The sequence below is a fragment of the Chelonia mydas genome, chromosome 3 (genome assembly GCF_015237465.2).
Source record: "Chelonia mydas isolate rCheMyd1 chromosome 3, rCheMyd1.pri.v2, whole genome shotgun sequence".
Classification (NCBI taxonomy): Eukaryota; Metazoa; Chordata; order Testudines; family Cheloniidae; genus Chelonia; species Chelonia mydas.
In genome coordinates this window covers 40,665,140-40,679,920 of record NC_057851.1, presented here as the reverse complement: position 1 = coordinate 40,679,920, position 14,781 = coordinate 40,665,140, and the positions used below count along the sequence as shown (strand labels likewise).

The window sequence follows — 14,781 nt, the reverse complement described above, 5'->3', positions numbered from 1 at the left end:
TACTGCCTTCATTGAATCTAATTGACTTGTACAACGATATAAATGTGTTGTTCCCCTTCCTGTAATACATTGTAGACCCTACAATACACATATTAATAATGCATTGATTATAATTCAATAATAAAAATACCTAGCTCTTACATAGAGTTCATAGATCACAAAGCACTTTACAAAGGAGATCAGTAACATTTGCCCATTTTATAGATGGCGAAACTGAGGCACAGAGGAGAAGTGACTTGCCCAAAGTCACCCAGCAGACCAGTGGCAGAACTGGGCATAGAACCTAGGTCTCCCACGTTTCAGTCTAGTGTGGTATTCACTAAGAAACTCTCCCTAAATTAAATTCTAAAATTTTACAGTTAATGGTTTAAACTACGGTAAATGCTACAGTTTAATCTAAGTGTGTACCAACAAAAATAAGTTACAGTGTTGGGAGCTCTTCACATCAGGGCAGTTTGGTTTAAATTAGACATTGATCAATTAATGTTTACAAGGCATGTTGTGTTTGGATTGTGGGATATACTTTAAAGACTCCTTTATTTCTGCAGATGAAAACATGTTTTTTAAAAAAGAAAAGGCAGCCACAGCATTAAAGTAGTAAATAATTTCTCAAAAATTCTCAAAAAATAGAGACAATATCATTCTCTTTTCCTTTATTTCAGTTTCAATATGGAGCCCAGTTATGATTTTCTACATATTTATGAAGGGGAAGATTCTAACAGTCCTCTAATTGGCAGTTTTCAAGGCTCCCAGGCACCTGAAAGAATAGAGAGCAGTGCTAACAGTCTATTTCTAGCATTCCGCAGTGATGCTTCTGTTGGCATGTCAGGATTCGCCATTGAATACAAAGGTACTGTTGTTAACATAATATGTGTCAACACACAGAAGGAAAGTGTCTCAAATTAGGATTAATTAAAACTATATTTATACGCATAATACACTTATTTTTCATATGTTTGTAATTGTTGTGTGAATGCATATAAATATATTTAAAAGTTAAGCTATACATAATAAATAATGTTTTTTGTTACTCTTTTATCTTTTAACATATTGGTGTTGTGTGATTAGTTGATGACAGTCTTATGTTGGTGGTATATCACTTTATATCAGCCCTGTGAAAATGTTCAGTGTGAAAACAATGTAGAAAATGCTATTTTAAATAATATTTGATTCATTCAAAGATACAAGTTTATAATTTTATAATTTTATTATAAGTTATAATTATAAGTTTATAATTTTTTGTTTCAATTTATGTTTAAAAAAAGCCTTTTTAAATGATGAGGTACATAAAAAGGCAATTTTTCTGCTCTGATTTTGACATCCCTGCACACTCTCATTTTCTAAAAGGAAGGAGAAATGGTGCAAATAAAAAAAAAATAGCCAATGTTATTTAGAAAGTGTTCTACTGAAATGGAATTGTCTCACCCAATTAGAATACAGGTATGTTGTACATTTACTGATACATTCCAATGCATTTTTTTTCTCTACACTTTAGTTGTGGGTGATTTGCAGCATGGTGTACGTACACATTGTATGGCTATTTCAGAATAACCATAGAGTATGTGAATCCTTGTAATTTGCCTGGCAGTCATTATTAGCCAGAGTACAAGGATTTATATAATGACTTTTTGGTTATTTCTCAATAACCATCCTGTGAATATACAACATTTTCTTCTCAAATGAGCAGCTATTTCTCTGCTTAAATTGGCATCTGTGCTCAGAACTTTCAAGCTTTCAGCCTCAAAGATACTGCCTCAGCTTCCCACTCCAGTCAATTGAAGAAAAACTCCAAACTCTGTGTGAAAGAAAAGAAAATGAGAAACAAGCAAAACCAAAAGTACATGAATTGTCAACCCACTTAAACCCTTATTCTCATTTATTAACTATCTTCTTTCTTCACCTTTTCCCCTTCAGGCCAGCTAGACTCCTGTCCCCAGAATAACTGTGATATATTTGTGTTTACATTGTTTGTACAGGGAATCCTGGCCTATCTCTTCTGAACTGAATTTGAAACACAAATATTTATTTTATGTAGGAAATAGTAAGGAATATATTGCTGAATAGTAAGGAGGGAAAGGTTGCACAAAGGAAATGACATAAGAATTCCCAACTTTCCCTCTTCCTTCTCTACTTGTGTGTGTGTGTGTGTGTGAGAAATGCATAACTAAGTTATATAATTATATCATATATAATAGGTTTTATATTATAAACGTATACATATCAAATAACAAAATGTTCTTGAAATATTGAATACAAATAAACAAAGAAAAATGGGCTATCAAACAGCTGAAAGGTAAATTGTTAAATCTAAACTACCTGAAAATGTGTGTATAATAATAATTAATCACTGGATTGCATGTCCTGTTAACTTGGTAATAACCATATACTGTAACAATACATTCCAAAACCAAAGGCGTTAGTGTATATTTTCTATAAACATTTCTGCTATCCATCTTGAAGTTATTCAGCCCAGGGTAGACATTACTTCATAAACAAGCAGATTTTGCGGAGTATTATAATATTCAGAAAAACAACAGAAAGAAAATACAGTAAAAGATAACCATGTTATATAATATTTGCACCTCCATTAATGTAATTATGTTGCCTGCCAAAAAGTTGTCATACCTAATTATAACAGAAAAAGTATAACATTTTTATCCACTGTAATATGTATCTAATACAGTGCTTTCATTTAATTAACTGCAAAATGCCTTCTAACCATAAAATTATGCTACTTAAAAATCATCTCAACCACATTCTTGAAATAAGGTCATATCTTAATAATGCAAATTATTAATCAATCAATGAATTAAACATCAGAACTAATATTGCCTATTAATCCTTAAAGAATTATTTAAACTTGACACATTAGTATGTTAGATTGGTTAACAATTTGTTCCAGCATAGTAGCTGATAATCTGTCCAATACCTGGGGGATTTCGTGGCTGTGGACTCCTATGAAATTCAGTGTCCTGCTTGCTTGCTTGTTTGTTTATTTATTTATTATTTTGCTAGTTTTCATTAGCTCTTAATGTCTTAAATATAGTGGGTAAAATCCTGGCCCCACTGAAGAAAATGACAAAACTCCCATTGACTTCAGTGGACCCAGGATTTCATGCAAGTCATTTTGTAGTATTTGTACTAAGCTAGATTCACATGGGTGATTTAGGTGCCTAACTACTCCTTTAGGTGCCTAAATTGAACATTTAACCTTCACTAGCATTCATAAAGCCAGCGCTCAGCTGCCACCTAACCTGTGGGCGCCTAAATTCCCTTCCATAAGGGGGGGGGGGGTGTGGTTAGCACCACCACTATTTTGTCATCCTTTTCTTTGTGAAGAAGGGCTGATGTGGCTTAAATGCCTAACTCCAGAAGAGGGTTCATGGCTGTGAATGCCAAGTGGAAGGAGGCACAACGGGGTGTAGGCACACTCCTCTCTTTAGTATTTCCTACTGGATAACTTAGGTGGCTTCCTGATCAGTGTGTTGGCTTCTTTGAATCCCTTTCTTAAATACCTAACTTTCCCTATACAATACATGAGGAACTTGGGTGCCAAACTCTAGGTTCTGAATTCCAGTAGGGGAATTCCAGTGGAGGGGTACATTAAAGTTAGGCATTGTAACATCTAACTCTCCCTTGTGAAGTTAGCCAACTATCTTAGAGCAATACAGGTTTCAGAGGGGTAGCCGTGTTAGTCTGTATCAGTTAGGGTCAGTGCTAATGAGGCCAATTCAATTAGGGTGGATGTGGCCCATTCCCAACAGTTGACAACTATTTAGCACTGACCCCCAACTTGCTAAGGCAACTCCCATCTTTTCATGTGCTATATGTTTATACCTGTTTACCGTATTTTTCACTCCATGCATCTGATGAAGTGGGTTATTGCCCACGAAAGCTTATGCCCAAATAAATTTGTTAGTCTCTAAGGTGCCACAAGGACTCCTCGTTGTTTTTACAAAAATATGTAACTCTTTCATACAAATAATTAGCTGCTCTGGCAATGAGTTGCCCAGCGTATACTTTGGTAGTCCTATGGTATTGTAAAATTTAATACTGATTACTACTATAACTATTTACTTTTTAATTTTGTTATCATTTCATTCAGACTACTATTAGTTTCCTTTACATCTGAAGATAACCAAATTGAAGGTGGTTCTAAATTCATGCTATTCTGTTATAGTTTGTTATCTTTCTGTATTGAGTATTGGGAAATCACTGAATAGTCTGTGATCTTTAGTAAAAAGGTTGATGTAAAACTGAGGATCCTGTAAATTACCATGTTCTTCTGTTCTGTGTGACTGTGTTGAACTCACACAGCTACTCTGTAGTCCATTTGATCACCGAAGAACAGGGAAAATATTAGTTGTACAGCAATTTCCAAAAAGGGCCATATTTTTGCAATTTAATATACCAACTCCATACAGACCAACATAATATATCATTTGAAAGCATATGTTATGCAATTTTAGAGGATGTATGATGTGGAGCTGTGAAGTGGTGACATAAGATATAGGAGAGGCGAAACAATGGTATAGTGTAATTTTCTGCACAGTTCCAGAAACACTGCAACATGATTATGGTTATGGTTTTTACTATTTAAGTTAATTTCAACACCTGAATGTGGTGTTCATTGGCCAAAGCTACCAAACAACAATATATTAAAAGATTTTTACTGGTTTTGTGTGGGAAAATTTTTTCCCCCATAAGTGTTTAACCTGTTTAGCATGTGACAGAAATGGCGAATATTAACGTTGTTAACAATATTAACAATATATTAACATGAAATGTTTTCACATTGCATTTTTTTAATTGTCAAAGTATCTCACAAGTGATGGTAATTGTTTTCTATATTTTCAACTGGAATTTACTGATCAGATGAGTCTCTCACTGAAGATTGCGCACCAATAGCAGTAGGTAACGTGCCAATAGTTTTTACTGTATAGTCGATAGATATAAATGTATGTGAATTCCTAATGTAATGCTTCTCCATTTGTAAGCTTTTGTATAAGCAATGTAGCATCTAGTCTGCCTGGCAAAAGGTTTTTTATTTATAATTGCCTACGCATGCAGTACTAGCCTTTGAAATATTCTAGAAAATAACTTTTTAATTCAGGGATACTTATGAATAGGTCAATATTAGTGCTAGAGATGACAGTATACAGCTTCATATTATGAATATACAAAACACTCAGAAAAAAGAAGTGATCTAACAAGTAATGAAGACAAAGTCCATGAACAAGATCTTGCCTCTGCACTGAAGAGGTCTGAAGAGCATGTTACAACTCTTTCCAATCATGTCATCAATCATATGACAAACCCATTTGACCCTGAATCACATGCAGATATGCTTATCAACAGATTTACTGGACTGCAAGTAACACCAGATGTACAAGAGTCTGCTGAAAATAGAAGACGCTAGAGAAGAACAAATGGAGAGATTTGTAAGAGACGAACTTGATTCTGATGGGACATATAGCATCTTCAGCCCAGTCAAGAAATCTGGCATCAAAACATTTGCTGACATGATCAAGAAGACCAAATTTAAATCTTGCAAGGGAGGGCCAATCACAGCAACTGTCAGTCCACAATTTGTTTTCTGCAAGCCCTGTCCTTAGCAAGATTTAGAGACGATGGTTTCAATGGCAGCTGTTCTTAGTCACATAATAGGACCTGTGCCTATGTCCCTCTTCCATGCTGATGGAACAATGGGAAGAACTGACAAAGCTGAATTAGAGCATCAGCTGGAAGCTTAAGCTAAAAGAAACCATGAGCTAAGAGCGTGTGATAAAGAAACCACAGTGTACATCAGAGATAGCATGGCTGTAATACAAATGATGGCTGGCAACAAATCCAGTGTGTTCAACATATGCTTTGAGTTTACCAAAAAATCAATTTTTATATCTTGAAATAATACATACTCATTAAACTAAGAGAAACAAATGCAAATATTTCAGTGGCCACTTGTTGCTGGTGTCATTGTTTATCCCCGTTTCTATTGTAATAGCGCCACTTAACACTTCCCCATCATACTTCATCATAAAGTAGACATATTAAGCTTTCAAATGATGTATGATGCATGTGTGTGTGTGTGTGTGAGTTTGTCGGGAAAGTACATTAAGTCAATTACTTTGGTGGTGCCTGATGCTCATCTTTATGGAGCTTATGGCTGTGGCTTGCAGATTTTCTTAATATCTTACTAAATGATGTAGGTGTAATTTTCTTGTCCAGACAGATAAGCTTAGGCAAGCATCAATGACCTCCTAGCAATATTTAACAGTAAGAAAAATGTATTCTAATTACAAGATGGAAACATTAATCTAATTTTAAAACTGCAAATTGTTAAATACGTATTTTAGTACGTATATTGTATTGAGATCACTGTTGTTTTATTTATAATCCATTTTAACAGAAAAACCACGGGAAGCTTGTTTTGACCCTGGAAGCATAATGAACGGGACTAGAATTGGAACAGACTTCAAACTTGGGTCGACTATTACTTATCAGTGTGATTCTGGATATAAGATTATTGATCCTTCAACTATAATGTGTGTGATTGGTGTTGATGGAAAACCAGCATGGAACAGAGTATTGCCATCTTGTAATGGTATGTATTATATCTGATAGTGTTCCACTTTTGTATAAAGTTAACAGATTCAGAGACTTTTTTTAAATCCTAGAGGTCAAAACACTCAGCCTTTGCCAATAATTACTACACATTAGTGTATGAGATCCCACAAATTTCCATATGTGTATTATGGAATAGATGATTTTGTATTCTGTATAGATGTCCACTGGGTGTTATACTAGACAGAGACCATTTATTATTTTCAAATTAACAGCAACAGCTGTCAAGCTCTAATGACATGGATTATCTCACTGTTTCCTTGTGTTCCTCTTATACTGTTTGTTGTATCCATCTATTGTCTGTTGTGTTATTCTTAGATTGGCAGACCCCTGGGACAGGGACAATCTTTTTGTTGATGGATTCCAAGGCCAGAAGGGACCATCTGGTACAATCTCCTATATAACACAATCCATAGAACTTCCCCAAAATAATTTCTATAGCATACCTTTTAGAAAAATATCCAACCTTAATTTAAAAATTGTCCATGATGGAGAATCCATCACAACCCTTGGTAAATTGTTTCAGCGATTAATTACTCTCAACATTAAAAAAAGTATACTTATTTCAAGTCTGAATTTGTCTAGTTTCAACTTCCAGCCTTTGCATCATGTTATACCTTTCTCTGCTATATTGAAGAGCCCATAACTAAATATATGTTCCCTACGTAGATACTTATAGATCTAGTCACCCCTTAACCTTCTCGTTGTTAAGATAAATAGATTGAGCTCTTTGAGTTTTTCACTATAAGGCATACTTTTTTTAAAAAATCCTTTAATCATTACCAAGGCTCTTCTTTGAATCCCTTTCCAATGTATCTACATCCTTCTTGAACTGTGGGCACCAGAACAGGACACAGTATTCTAGCAATGGCCTCACCAGTGCCAACTATAGAGATAAAATAACCTTTCTACACCTCCTCTAAATTCCCCTCCCAAGTTTGCACTAGCTCTTTTGGCTACAGGATCACACTGAAAGCTCATGTTAAGCTGATTATCCACCATGACCCCCAAATATTTTTGAGAGTTACTACTTCCTTGGGTTGCAGTCCCCAGCCTGTCAGTATGTATAGATTTACATGTAGCTGTTTGTTTCCTTACTGTAGTTTACCAAGCAATCCAGATCAAACTAAATCAGTGACCTGTCCTCTTTATTATTTACCACTCCTCCAATTTCTATGTCCTGTGCAAACTTTTCAGTGAAGATTTTGCATTTTCTTCCAGGTCATGGATAAAAATGTTAAATGGCATAGGGCCAACAACCCTGGCCCTGCAGGACTCCACTGGAAACACACCTGCTTGATGATCATAGAATCATAGAATATTAGGGTTGGAAGAGACCTCAAGAGGTCATCTAGTCCAATCCCCTCCTCAAAGCAGGACCAACACCAACTGATGATGATCACCCTTATACAATTCCGCAACCCCCTAGGCAATTTTGAAACCTATCCATTTAGTGTGTGCCATGTTAAGTTTATATTATCCTTGCATTTATAATCAAAATGTCATGTAGTACCAAGTCAAACACCTTGATATGTGTTTCTAGAGTGTTTAGCACACTAGTCCTAAGTCATGACTGATACAAATTATTATTTATTATTGTTGTTAATAGTAAGTAATAATAATAATACATGTTGTTTCCAGCTATTGGCTCTTATTGTTTCTGTGAAATTAGTTGGTGATCTCTATCCTGTACATTTACAGATTGACAAATCATTTATTCATTCTACTTTTTTCCATTTAAGGGTTTGTACCATACTCATCTCTAGTTTGTGCTTTTTTGTAGGCTTTCTCAGCAATGCTGTATTGTGCTATTCTGAACTGGTGCTGAAGCAGTAACCAAGAATTGAAATGTTTTATATCCTGTTATCACCCTATTAACATCAAGTTGCATTAATTTTCAATGTTTATTTTAATTGTGATGTTTCTCATATACAAAGGTGGATTTTGCTATGTGCTTTTTTACCTGCACTGGTGCCACTGTGGACTTAGACACCATTTTTAATGTAATGTTATACAATAAAGATATCAGGTCTAGTTCTGGTTCTGTTCAATATCTTCATCAATTATTTAGATAATGGCATAGAGAGTATACTTATAAAGTTTATGGACAATACCAAGCTGGGAGGGATCGCAAGAGCTTTAGAGCATTGGATTAAAATTCAAAATGATCTGGACAAACTGGAGAAATGGTCTGAAGTAAATAGGAACACATTCAATAAGGACAAATGCAAAGTACTCCACTTAGGAAGGAACAATCAGTTATGCAGACAAGAAGCAGTGGGCTTAAATTGCAGCCAAGGAGGTTTAAGAAGAATATTAGGAAAAAACTTCCTGATGAGATAGATAAGCCATAGAATAAATTGCTTAGGGAGGTTGTGGAATCTCCATCATAGGAGATTTTTAAGAGCAGGTTATACAAACACTTGTCAGGGATGGTCTAGATAATACTTAGTCCTGCCTTGAGTGCAGGGAACTGGACTAGAAGACCTCTTGAGGTCCCTTTCAGTCCTATGATTCTATTATTCTAATACCAAGTTCACTGATATACAAAACTTCATATCACTTTAGAACTTTTCTAGGAAACTCACAGAGTATATTTATGGAAGACTGAATAGCTTGGGGTAACATGAAATATTTCATCTTAAGGTCCCTAGTTCATCTTCAGCCAAACATAATGATGAAATAATCCAATTTTTTTCTTCTTGATATCCTTACTTTTGGCTGTTCAGTCACCTACCTGAAATGAGTGTGTGGTTTCACTCTATATCCTAATGGCTCTACAAATTTACCCTCAGGGGGACATTAATTAGCATCCTTATTTGCATCTAAACAAAGAAACTGAGAATAGCCGCAGAGACTTAAAAACCTCCACCTACCAATCCTTTTTCAATCAGGTTGTGGTACATTGGCAGGGCAGTGTGAAAAAGTTGCAGTCTATTCTATACATATTCCCTGGAAAAATACAGGACTTCTGTCTGTATTTCAGCAAAAGCTTGTTTTTCAGGCATTTTCAGCGCTGTACAGAGCTTTAACTACTTAGAGCTGGTTGTGAATTTTCCATCTGAATGATTTTCTGTGGAAAATGCAGTTTCTTCAAAATAGAATTTTTTTTTTTCAATTTTCCATCAAGAAAACCAAAACAAAATATTTTCAAAGAGAGGTCTCTGAATCAAAATATTTTGGTTTGTTGAACTGACCCAAAATATTTCATGTTGAGTCACTTTAACATTAAACTACATTTCCCTATAGTGGCACATTGCCTAATGAGAGTTGTACTTTAGGCCCTCATTCTCTCTTTGGGTTGGGATACTTGGCTTGACTATATCTACCATGATGCAAAGCAGCTTCCCCTCTGGCCATGTAGTAATCACATGGCTTCAGATTCATAATGAGAGAAGTATTCTGGTCATTGAGCCTGGCCCATAAAGGAGAATGGGGGCATGATATCTGGGACCTACAGTTCCCATGAGACAATGCACCACAATAGGAAAATGAAGTTTAATGTTGAATTGACTCCAAAACAAAGCATTTGGGGCAGTTCAACAAACTGAAACAAACAAACAAACAAACAAAAACTGAAACAAAATATTCACATTCAGAAATATTGAAATATATTGATTGAAAATGCCCAAACTAAATATTTTGCCATTTTCAAACACAATTTTTTTTTTAACATTTCATCCTGTAAAAAATGTTGAAAATGCAGCTTTGTCCCAGTGGGGACAAAAAAAAGTTAAAAGATTGAAACTTCTTGTGGAATGTAAATTCCAGTTTTCACTCAGCTGTACGTATGTTATAGAGAAAGTAGATTGGGAGCGGCTGTACTTCCTGTCTTGGAACACCACCGGGAGAACATTCAATGAAATTTATATGTAGCAAATTCAAAACTGAGAAAAGGAAATACTTTTTTCACCCAACAGTGCAAAATTAGACCATAGAACTCCTTGCCAAAGGATGTCATTGAAGCCAAGTACTTAACAAGATTCAAAAAGCCTTTTATATGAATGATGAAAATATCTATCATTATAATAGCTAATTCTACAAAAGAATATTTAAGGGCAAATAAAACCTTGTGCTTCATGGTTTAACCAATCACTAAGTACAAATGCTTAGAATGAGACATTCCTACATCGGCCTACTGTGGTGTGTCTTATATCTTCCTCTCAAGCTTCTTCTGCTGGTTGCTGTCAGAGACAAGATACTGGATTAAATGGACCATGGGTCTGATCCAGTGTTGCAATTTCTATGTTTCTGACTCTCATTGACTTTAATGGGAGGTTACACAATGAATATTCCATGTGACAATGTGAAGATTTTTGCCCTTTGATGTCTGTGGGCCTGATTCTCCTCTCACTTACACTGTTTCTACACTCATTCAATTCATAACTATTAATTTATTTTAATGTTTCTTTATCGCCATGCTAATCAAGTGCTTCATGCTTTCTACACTTTCAAGAAGAGATAATTCTTTTCTAAGGAGCTCATAGAGAAATGGAACAAGAAATTTTAGTATGAGCTAATTAGATTTATTGTAAGCAGTATGGCAGAACTCGGTCTTTAAGAGGGACTAAAATATGGACTTATGGGCACTTGTGTATATGTTTGATAGGTCTTAAAATGTGAAAATGCAAGGAAAGATCTTTCCTAACCATACATATTAGTGTCTAAGATTTGCTAGAGAAACTACCAATCAAACTAATATGTGAGTGCCTCACAATCATTAATGCATTTATTCTCATAATACCCTGTGAAGTAGGGAAAGGCAATTATCACCATTTTATGAATTGGCTGTTTAGGCTCAGATCCTAAACAGTACGTAGGCACATAACTCCAATTGATTTCATTGAAAGTTAGACTCCCAAATACTTTTGAGGAGTTTTTAAAGTTTTTAAAGTTTCATAGATTTTAAAACCAGTAGGGAGCATTGTGATTGTCTAGTCTGACTTACTGCATAGCACAGGCCATATTATTTAACAGTATTAGTTCCTGTTTCAAGTGCAATGGCTTTTCTTGAACTAGAGCATTTCTTCATTTCATTTAGTTCTTGTTATATTTTTCTTTGTTCAATTTAAATTTTTGTTTCCCAGATAAGTACTTATAGACTGTGATCAAGACATCCCTTAACCTTCTCTTTGATAAACTAAACAGATTCAGGTCCTAGAGTCTCTTACTGTAAGGCATGCCTTCCAATCCTTTATTAATTCTTGTAGCTCTTCTCTAAACCCTTTCCAATTTATCAACATCCTTCTTCAAATATGTACACCATAACTGGACACAGTATTCCAGTAGCAATCACACCAGTGCTAAATATATCTCCCTCCTCCTACTAGGCATTCCTCTGTTTATCAATCTAAATATTACATTAGGTCTTTGAGCCACAGCATTGCAGTGGGAGCTATGTTCAGCTGATTATCCACCCACCAGGACCCCCAAGTCTTTTTCAGAATCACTCTTCCCATGAAAAATGTCCCCCATCCTGTATGCATGGAGTACATTATCTGTTCCTAGATGTATGACCTTACATTTAGGTGAATTCAATTGCATATTGTTTAGGTATTTTCAGCTTATTAAGCTATCAACCAGGGACCTGTCTTTTTCATTATTTACATCCTCCATAATTTTAGTGCCATCTGCAAACTTTATAAGTAATGATTTTTTGATTTTTTTCTAATCCATAGATAAAAATGTTAAATAGCATCAGACTAAGTAATTATACTTTCGGGACCCTACTAGAAACACAGCCCTTCAATGATGATTCTCCATTCATAATTACATTTTGAGACCTATGAGTTGGCCATTTTTGATCCCTTTAATGTGTGCCATGTTAATTTTGTATCATTCTGGTTTATTAAGAAAGATGTTGTGTGGTACCAAGTCAAATGCCATGCAGAGTCTAACTCTATTTTATCAATACTATTGCCTTTACAACTAGGTTGGTTTTCATTAATGATATTACCCTCCTTTAATTTTTTTATTAATCAAGTCCCATATCAGCTATTCCATTATGTTGCCTTAGATTGATAGCAGGCTGGCAGGCCTAAAGTTACACAGCTCATCCCATTTTCCCTTTTTAAATATTGGCACAACATTAGTTTTCTCTCATTCCTCTGGAACTTCCCCAGTGCAGCAAGGCTTATTGAATATCAGTATTAACAGTCTAGATAGCTCCTCATCCAGCTTTTTAAAAACTTGGGGATGCAAGTTATCTGGACTTGCTGATTTTAAAATGTTTAACTTTAATTTAACATCATTTTTAATTACTGTTGGAATGGAAAGTATTTAGTCATCCTCATATTCTGTGAATAAACCATCTTCTTTCCCCACATACAGAACAGAATTATGTATTGGCTGCTGCTCCCTTTTCTGCATTATTATTGACAGTTCCATTACATCCATCTACGAATGGACCATTAGAATTACTTTTGTTTGTAATTTACTTAAAACTATTATTTTTATGGTCTTTAACTTTGCTGACCATAGATTTCTCCTTGTGTCCTTTTGTTTCCCTGATCAATTTTCTACATATTCCAGCTTCTGATTTATCATCATCCCTATCAACTTCCAGAGTTTCCCCCTTCGTTATATCATATTTTTATTTGTTATTAGCTGCTTTCACTACCTTCCCCCCCCTCCCCCACAGGTTACTTTTTTTAACCAGTGAAACCTTTCTTGACTTTGTGGTTGTAGCTTTTGGGGATCTAGTATACAAGTCTTAAACTTTCCAATGATCATTCACATTTTTCTGTTTAAATTCTTTTTCCCAGGCTATTTAGCTCATAATTGTTTTTAACTTTATGAAATTAGCCCTTTTAAAATACATATATACTGGTTTGGACCTCACTTTGTAAAGACCAAATGTAATCAAGTCATGATCATTTGCGCATAAGCAACTGCTAATTTTTAGTTCAGAGATGAATTCCTTTTTATCTTTCATGATGAGATCTGATATAGAATTCCTCTATGCTGGATCGATGCAATAGTTTTTGAGTTAGGGAGTTGTCATCTATATATTTTAAAAAAAATTCTAAGGACATTTTAGTACTGGCAGCATGAGACTCCAGCATATGTCATTCACACTGAATTCCCCCATGATAGTGCAGCTTTTCCCCTATGCATTGTGTGTGTGTGTGTGTGTGTGTGTGTGTGTGTGTGTACGCGCGCGCGCAATGATCCAGTCATCCTGTTCTCCAATGTGATCTGGTTATCTGTGATATATACCAACTAGTACCCCATCTTGTGTTTTATGTATTATCACATTAAACCGTAAGCTTTGAAACTCTCAGTGACTTGGAAATATATAATACCATATTGGACATAGAGTGCCACTCCCTATCCCCTTTTAACTGTTTGAACCTTCCTAAATAGGTCATAGCCAGTGATTTTAACATTCTAGTCATGCAAAACATTCCACCAGGTTTCAGTAATAGTAACTAGACCAAATTTATGTTCATAAATGAACAATTGGATTTCCTCTCATTTGCTTGCCACAATCCTAGGATTCATGTAAATAGGCAATCAGATAATTTCTTCGCTCCAAATCCATTGATGCCTTTGTGTCAGAGGGTTTTATGCGTCACAGCTAATCATCAACAGGAGCCTTTACCCAGTGTCATTTGGCACTGGCCACTGTGGGTTTCAACAGCCTGGGTTCTTAACCACTAATATGTGGTGCCTCCACCTGTTTACGTTCCGAACCCTACCTTACTTCCCTATTTGGTTTCAACTATCCCCAAACCAGTACTTATCCCTATGGCTAGCCTTATAACTTGTACATGCAGTCTTCTGGCACCTCTGTAATGGATGAACTGACAATCAAGGTACAGATTATTTACAAGGCGAAATATAGAGGAAGCATAGAAAGGGAAGGGCAAGATTGATTTGGAGTGGGTACATCAGTAACATGATACAACCAGGAAGTAACACCGCCAGGATAGATTTTCTTGGATTCACATGTCCAGTTTATTCCAACTAGTGGGCTCTAAGATGTGGAGGTTCCCATGTACCTTGAAGTGCTGTTGCAGACCTGAAGTGATTAAGTGTGGCAAGGTGATGAGAGTGCCGATTTGCCCAGGGGACTAGCCTCTTTGCAGAACAATAGATTTTTACTCACAATGGAAAAGCTCCCCACAATGTAGGGACCCCCCTCAGTGTTTTCTA

The 14,781-nt window shown here is 35.6% G+C and overlaps 1 protein-coding gene across 1 annotated transcript in view; it reads left to right on the top strand.

Moving 5' to 3' along the window:
• Positions 1-14,781, top strand: part of CSMD1 (CUB and Sushi multiple domains 1) — a 1,979,019-nt gene that overhangs the window by 1,629,797 nt on the left and 334,441 nt on the right. Inside the window, exons 29-30 of the mRNA XM_037894193.2 lie at positions 663-850; positions 6,410-6,604. Of these exons, the coding sequence (XP_037750121.1) occupies positions 663-850; positions 6,410-6,604 (383 nt within the window). The remainder of the gene's footprint in view (positions 1-662; positions 851-6,409; positions 6,605-14,781) is intronic.